Source organism: Panicum hallii, chromosome 5 (genome assembly GCF_002211085.1).
Source record: "Panicum hallii strain FIL2 chromosome 5, PHallii_v3.1, whole genome shotgun sequence".
In the NCBI taxonomy this organism is placed as follows: Eukaryota; Viridiplantae; Streptophyta; class Magnoliopsida; order Poales; family Poaceae; genus Panicum; species Panicum hallii.
Genome location: NC_038046.1, coordinates 54,180,125 through 54,188,470, shown reverse-complemented (window position 1 = coordinate 54,188,470; position 8,346 = coordinate 54,180,125). Strand labels below are relative to the sequence as shown.

The window sequence follows — 8,346 nt, the reverse complement described above, 5'->3', positions numbered from 1 at the left end:
ATGTCTCAGAGGAAAGGGGCCATGGCTGCAGTGACGAGCAGCAAGCATGAGGAGGAGATGATGGAGCTCAGGAGAGGCCCCTGGACGCTGGAGGAGGACAACCTCCTCATGAACTACATTGCTTGCCATGGCGAGGGCCGCTGGAATCTCCTCGCCCGCTGCTCCGGTGAGTTGTTTGTTGATTTCTTTCCATCCATGCACACACTGGTTCCATTTCTCAGCTATTACTTGCATCTCCTCGCAATAATCTGCTCTTGATCTGATCTGCTGCTTGGTTCAATTCAGGTTTGAAGAGGACCGGCAAGAGCTGCCGGCTCCGGTGGCTCAACTACCTCAAGCCTGACATCAAGCGCGGCAATCTCACGCCGGAGGAGCAGCTCCTCATCCTTGAGCTCCATTCCAAGTGGGGAAACAGGTAACTGATGATCAACAAGCATGAACTGTTATTTGTAATTTGAGCATGTAAAACATTGATCCGGATTATTCATGTGATTTTTTTTAAAAAAAATGAATAACATATATGCATATGGGCAGGTGGTCGAGGATAGCGCAGCATCTGCCGGGGCGGACGGACAACGAGATCAAGAACTACTGGCGGACGCGGGTGCAGAAGCAGGCGCGGCAGCTCCGGGTGGACGCCAACAGCGCCGTCTTCCGCGACGCCGTCCGCTGCTACTGGATGCCGCGCCTGCTCGAGAAGATGGCCGCCACGAGCGCGCACCAGGTGGATCCGGCGCTGTTACACCCCGCGCACGTCGCCACCGGCCTGGGCTCCGCCTCCCCGCCGGTCCACGGCGGCCAGCACGACGCGACTAGCGCGCCGGGCAGCGGCTACGGCCACCACCAGAGCTACCCCGTGGACCCGAGCCCGAGCACGTCGACGTCCGGCTCGACGTCGGCCGCCGCGCTCCCGCCGGTGCCCTGCTTCTCCGAACTGAGCTGGGTCGACCAGTACGGCCCCTACGCCGACCTCGACGGCCCCGGCGCCGGCGCGTTCGACTCCGCGGCGCTGGGGGGCCTCGGCCTGGACGGGCTGGACCTGGGCCCGGCCGACGGCGACGTCTACCCGGACTCGACGCTGCTGGACTACCTCAACTCGGCCTGCTGCACCGGCGGCGGCGCCATGATGACGATGATGGGCGGCGGCAACGGCGCCCACAGCACCTGCGGCGCCATGGACGAGTACGACGGCGCCTACGTGCCGTCGTCGTGGCGGACGGACGAGCTCTGCCAGGCGGCGGCGAGGAAGCTCGGCGATCATCATCAGTGGGGAGGAGGAATCTAGAAGCAGGCAGTCGAGAGGCAGCTAGCTAGCTAGCTCGCTAGAGCCTAGCTAGCTAGAGGCCGCATGATGGGTGCAGGTTGCTTCTTGCGACGCGCCTCTCCTAAAGCTAGCTAGCGATGATCGGGATGCCACACTAGTTAACTAGTGGAGCTAAAGCTAGCAGCTAGTAGTCGAGATACCAATTACCAAAGCTTATTAGACGTCTCGGACGATATTGATCCATCGATCGATCGATCGAGATTCAGCTAGCTGTTCATCATTTGATCATCGTTCATCATGGTTTGTGTAGAAGCTGTAGTCGTTGTTGATGGTGCACGTACGCGTATGTGTGCGTACACGTGTTGTCACTTTTCAATGGCGCGTGATTTCCATTTGGAGCTAGCTTCCACTGGTTTCATGTGATCGATCGATCTGCTTCGTTCTTGAAAGCTCTCGTGTACGTTGGTGTTCATCAGGGAGAGACCACCGTACCGAGAGGTCGTTGTCTTCAAGTGATCGATGGAGAGATGGATCGATGTGGTCTCGTGTGTTGGTGGGGTTGTGTACGTGGTGGGTGGTGAAGAAATAACACATCATCAGATGATCGATACGTACGTGAGCGATGGAGATGGTCTCGATCGTACCGGCGTGCTCGCCAGGGAAAGTGGGCAATGACATGTCGCTTCGAGACCGATTCTCTCCATCGCCGTGTGCAGTGGTGGCGAAGCTACAGCTGGTGGCAACTGCTTTTTGGAGGGATCGATCAATGCAACCTCACTCGGCTTTAGACTGCACCTGTCCGTGGATTTGGAGTGTAATAATGCATGGTTTTTGAACTCCTCCACACAAAACTGGGAGCGCCACCTTTCTTCTCAGCTAGGGTTATTTTTGCACACCTCTAGCTAAGCCTACTTCGCTCCCATTTTTTCTCGAAGTTAGATGACATTTTTCACGGCCGTAGCTAAGGCCACTTAGCTTTAGCTCCCATTGAAAATGAGAGTTTGGACGTTCCATTACAAACACGTAATAAGATATAAGATACTTCAACATTCAAGGGTGGTGCATCATCATTGTCTTTGGGCCTACCATCAGCCATTTCTCTGTGAAAATATTGATGCAATATTTTTTCATAAACGACCAGGGCACGAGCTCTGTCTGGCATATATTAATAGAGAAGGAGGGCTTGTTATAACGATGTTGTAATATTCTCACAGCCACTTTTTTGGTGTTAATCAAGTTCAAGTGATAATTGGTGCCCAAATGCTCTAACAAAGTTCTACTTTTGACACAAGTAGGGAAGGTTAGTGTAAATTTTAAGATTCATATTTTGGATATAAAACCATTAACCGTAACCAGAATTATTTTATATTATTAGCTAACAATAAAGTATATCGAAATTATCTTTTCGTATTTTTACTTACATTCTCATAGGGAACAGGTTAGCCTTTCAGTCATGGTATTGTCCTTGCATTGTTAAGAAAATGCCAATCGTGTACCATGATGAAGGAAATGATGTAACATATTATCACACCAAATCTAATGTGAGACCGAATAACTTTGCAATAATGGCTATAATTTTTCATTTTCAATATTTTTTTATTGATGGGAAAGGCAGAAAGGAAAATTATATTCTACCTATAGCTGATTCCAACTTGAAAAAATGGCTTGATAAGACTCATGGAGCTTTCAAGCACACTGTGCTAGTAGACTTCCTCTTAAAGGATGTGGGACATGGTATGTGAAAGAGGATGAAAGGAAATAAAAGTGTTGTGATCAGATGGGAAAGGGAAGGCCTTGATTGGAGAGAATGATAACTTAAGATGGATTCCTTTCCCCCTTTATTTTTTGTATGATTGAAAACCTGTGGGAGAGTGCCCCCCACAATGCACGCCATTTTTATAAATTAAAAGAGTGTACAGTCTAAGTTTGACCAACTCTATAGAAAAGGATAATAATATTTTAAAAGTCAAATGAGAATAAGTAGATACAATATAAAATATATTTTTATAATTTACTTATTTGATGTGTTAGATGTTAATATTTTTCTCTATAAATTTAGTTAAAGTTAGACTACTTTGACTTAAGACAAAGCAAAATACCTTACATTTCTAAACGGAGGGAGTATGTGCAAGAGGAAACCGAGAAAAGAGCAAGAAAAAGAAACTATGCACAGAATTATCTTGCCATGATTGTATTCTAGAAGGTAGAAGCTCAATCACTTTCTAGCTCTCTGGACAACCAGTGCAGGTTCCTTTCCCGAAGATGAAATAATGGGAAAGAACCTTAGCTTCAGGAACAACAAGGACATGAATACAAATTTGACAAACAAGATTTCAGGATACAGTGAATAACCAAAACAGCACTTATTAACTGAAAGAAATGATAAATGTCATGACGCACAAAAAATTGAATTTAAATCATTATACCATTTTATTTCTTTGTGAAAAGGCTTGGGGGCACTGTAGCTAGTGTAACAATGAACTTTTGTGGAACTATATATCTAGTTTCAAGATGGCAGCATTTGTATGCTCATTTATGTTTCCGTGCTTTTTGTTCAACATATTTGATTTTTTATACTATATTCAATCAACATTTGGAAGCTATATATACTAAGCGGTTGGTGTATTCATAATATAGCCAATATACTATATTGCTTTACAAAATTTCACCACACAACAACATACTTAGGACGGTGATAGCAAATACTAGTAATAGGAAAAATAAACAACATATATATTGGCACTAGAATTCCATGCAACAACCCGTTTACCAAGTTTTTTAGATAAAAAAAAAGGGTTTACCAATTACCAAGTTGAGGAACGGATGACAGATGTATTTTCGTATGCTGCATTCCAATGCATCTGCAAACCATGCACGGACTCGGTGGCCGCCGCTGCGTTTGGAGTCCGTCGATCGCCTAGCTCGCTGCGAGTGGGATCAAGAAATATAACTAATCCACTATGCTGCGGCGCGCCTTCGAAGAAGCTGTACGTGTTAATTCCAGAACCGACAGCAAGTACGGAAACAGACAACCGTCGCGAGAAAGAGGGACTGTACTGTCATCCGATCGAGCTAGACGCATGGACCGATCTGACGAACACAGAAATATTCCGCGCGCACACATCAATTCTCCCTGTTCGCAGAATGGACGGAAGAGGCTACAGCTACACGCATGGCATGCCATGGTGCAAGCGGCAAGCCCCTGCCCCCTGCCAGGCCATGCATGCCAAGTCTCCCTGCCTTGTTCATCTTGACCGCCAGGGACAAACACACAGGTCCAAATTTTGCAGGGCACTGCTGAGACAATTCCATGTAGCTATAGTGGATTTATGCGTGTGTGCGTGTGTATGTGTGTATATATATATATATATGCATCCTTGTTATTCCAAATTAGTACTCCACAAATTCTTCCATGGACCAAAATTCAGCACGTACAAATTTTGAATACAGTGATTGGTTGTTCAAAAAATAGAGATTGGTTAGATTATACCCTGTTACGCTCTAGTAGACTTGAAGCCTAGCTATATTGCAGGATATATTGACATCTACGACGCCCAAATCAGAAGTAGAAAAGGGAAACAACTCATTTTTGACAAATAAGCAGGTTTCAGTTTCTTCTTGTCTGGTCTCTATGAGTGGAGGAGAATTATTTCCCAGTCCTTTTCATATCAAATCCATCTGCCTCAATAAAGTCAACATTTCCACTTAGCACATGCCTGCAAGCAAAGGGCAAGTAGGAGGTAGCTTAGCACCTAGTGCTCTCTATATATAATATATGCTGTCTTGGAGACTTACTAAATATAGAAATGATCAAAAAAAATGTATTGCGCTCTTATGGAAACAGTGATGTTAACATGCGCCTGACTGCAATTATTGTGCATATTCATATATATTTTCGTAACTTTTGCCTATTTTTTATTTTATTTACAAACTGATTTCCTAGCCATTCAATTGGCTTTAGATTGATCTTTGAGAGATCGGTTCATTTTTTATGATGTGAAGGTCCATACATGTCGTTACATGTACTAAAAAGATCTTTGATTTTACAAAATAGACAAACATCAATTAGTCCAATGAAACAAATAAAATAGACGGCCATTACCATCATCTTCAATTCATATGAAAAATGCCAAGTTGGATAGGCAGCTTGTTCCGATCCAGTCAGTTACAGCCTCCAAACAAAAATGAAGAGTTTACCATTGACTTTGAGTAGTACTGTGCATTTTTACAATGGGTCAGTTACGTGCAGCATACATTTCACAACGTGTCGGAAATAAGTATGGATGTACACTACTGATAAGGGTTTAACTCTATGCGGTACAAATGAGCTAGCCATGCACAGAGGATGTGTCATGCACACGTCACAATCCTACCGCAGCAAGGGTTCTTTTGGTTTAGCAACTCTCATTTTCCAAGCAAACAATTGCTGGTCCGAGAAATTTGACCGCTGATGACCATTTGGTTTAAAGACAAAATATGGTCACATTTCAGAAAATTGTCATTGCTTATATCATAGCTTGTGTATAGTCAATTAAGATGAGGTAACAGTATCTGACCAGAAAAAACAAGCTCTACAATGTACGCAATCCTTTGCATAAAGTATGTAATCACCTCTTGATACAATGGTGGGGTCATGACTCCGTTCACCAGAGTTCAAATTTCTATAACCCCCATAATTTGTATATACATGAGTGCTTCCAACGACTTATTGATACGTGAAAGCTATCAAAATATCTATTTACAGAAAGCATGATATCAATGCAATGCAAGCTCAGTTTACTTTGGCACAGAAATTTGCTGTAGTGATTTTGACCGTCTGTTCTGTCACTCAAAAGTTTATAAATACTTGAATTTTATCATTACTAGATTTATCATGAAAAATACTTCACAAGTATCGTAAACTTTAACTCATATATTTATAATATTCTTTCAACAAAAAATACAAACGCGGTCCAAATTGCTACGGTAAAAGGCAGTAACAAGTAAAGTATGAAACTGAAACGGAGATAAAGTACCAAAACTAACAAAAGAAAGAACTTAATTTTGTTGGTTTTAAACAAATTTCGTGATGCTTGCATGTGCACTATATTATTTTTCTCTCTGTACGTGGGCGGCCCCACCCGCGCATACGTGACAAACCGGCGTGATTCCGAACGAATATCTCCATCATGCACGCATCGCATCAACAGGGAAACCATCCCATCCAATCAAGTCGGGATCATATCCGAAATCGACCGTTCATTGTCACCTTGTTGTGACCCACACTCACTTGCTGGCTGCTGCTGCATTCTGCATTCATTTGAAACGACTGAACTCAACTCTTCCAAACATGAGAGGTGCCCATCGGTGGGGGCCACACGACCCAGCAGGGCCTCCTTATCAGCTCTTGGCTTTTGCTAACGACTTGTATATTAGTACTAAGACAACAATCAAAGGCGCAGGTAGCTTCGCATAATACCTATTTTGCCCCCCTCCTTGCCCCACAATAAAACAAAATAAAATAGTAGCATGTACAGAAGCTAGCTCTGCCCATAGTAACCTATTGTGCTTGTTGCTGCCATACCAACTTGGTGATCGGAGTCTTTCAAGATAAGCGTGTCAACTTTTAAGTAGCCTTTACATTCTTCAGGAGAAGAGTCAATGCAAGAAAAAACAGAAGTCGTTCTTGTCATGTCTTAGTCAAATTGTCGTGCTGAGCATGTTCACTGAACCTGTGGAAACAAACCATTGCCCTGCTGGTGCTAGCACAGCGGTTACATGAGAACATGCTACTTGTACTAGGTGTACATGATGTTAGCTTCCAACTTGAATTTCTGCACGTTTGCCTGACCCTTTAAAGTGAATCTTGACTGCTTGCCTAACTTTGAACGTGCATAATCATCTCATATAGGCATTGCACCAGACTTTTAAGGGTACATACCTTTCTTCAGCATAGCGTCAGTTAGTTCGGAGCATGCTTGTAGGCCAAGCTATGGAGAACTGTCTTCCATTCCATGCATGAGAAGGACAGCTAAAAAACCTTGAATAATTTCGACATCACTGGCTGCTCGATCTGGTATGTACACTGATCGATCTGCCTGAGAATAGTCCGTGTCGGGTAGTGCGTCGTGACCCAATGCAATGATCTCCAACCTCCACCATCCATGGAGAGATCAGATCATCCTCCCAGAAGGTATTTGCTTTCCACACATGCTGGGAACCAATAGGCTGGTTCAGTTCACCTGATCGAGCATTCGAGCTTTCCCATCACTAGGCATCAACGCAAAAGGAACAAGACACACGAACCTGCAGAAGAAAACACAGCATGAGTCCAGCACTCCAGCCTGACGTGACCACACAGCTAGCAGATCGAAATTCCAAGCTTTCTCCTCCCTGATGTGCTAGGTAACTGATATCCTTTATCTCGAAGCATTGCACAAAAATTAGAATTTAAAACGAAGACTATGCTCATACTTTCCCTGGCCGGCCTTCACCATCACCAACCATCATGTGTTCAAGTCCCAGCGGTAGTTCAGGAGTGAAGTGCAGTGGACTGGAAGAAAAAGGGATGTGAAAGCTAGCTAGGTTAGCTCGCTAGCTTAATTATGTTGCTTGAGCCCGCGAAACACTCTCTCTCTCTCTCTCTCTCTCTCTCTCTCTCTCGCTCCCTCCCTCCCTCCCTCCCTCTCCAGTCTTGACAACGGCTCTGACGGCCGGAATTATTCCCCACGTTTTGCTTTAACAACGATCACGAATTGGAGCCGACGACGTACGCTAGGATTTGGAGAAGATATCTCTCGCAAAGCGTGTCATTAGCCGCGACGGCAGGGCATTCGGACACCGTAAACTACGCGCACGTCCACACCGGCGGTGATGGCGATCGAGGCAGCGAGTGGTTCGCCGGGAGAGTCTGTTCGTCATCGTCTCTGCTGTCCTTTGACGAGACCGGGCGTGCTTCAGCACGCGGCCGGGCAGCTCGATCCTCTCCTTCTCCCTTCTCTGCAAGACAGCAACGGGATTACGCAACGGTGACTCAACCGGTCAGAGCAGTGAAGTACAGGACAAGGGGGGGGGGGGGTGAGTGACTCGGGGGCTAAGATTTG

At 45.1% G+C, this 8,346-nt stretch overlaps 1 protein-coding gene across 1 annotated transcript; it reads left to right on the top strand.

The window, feature by feature from the left end:
• Positions 1–1,637, top strand: LOC112891941 (transcription factor MYB2-like). Its single transcript, XM_025958951.1, has 3 exons — positions 1–166; positions 286–415; positions 535–1,637. The coding sequence occupies exons 1-3, from the start codon at positions 1–3 to the stop codon at positions 1,283–1,285; spliced, it is 1,047 nt and encodes a 348-aa protein (XP_025814736.1). The 3' UTR covers positions 1,286–1,637.
• Positions 1,638–8,346: the final 6,709 nt, after the last annotated feature.

What these genes read in the sequence shown, in the direction of transcription:
- LOC112891941 (XM_025958951.1), top strand. Translation starts at nt 1, where the DNA reads ATGTCTCAGAGGAAAGGGGCCATGGCTGCAGTGACGAGCAGCAAGCAT. An exon ending in TCTCCTCGCCCGCTGCTCCG is followed by an intron (nt 167 to 285) that starts GTGAGTTGTTTG and finishes GGTTCAATTCAG; the next exon opens with GTTTGAAGAGGACCGGCAAG. An exon ending in CATTCCAAGTGGGGAAACAG is followed by an intron (nt 416 to 534) that starts GTAACTGATGAT and finishes GCATATGGGCAG; the next exon opens with GTGGTCGAGGATAGCGCAGC.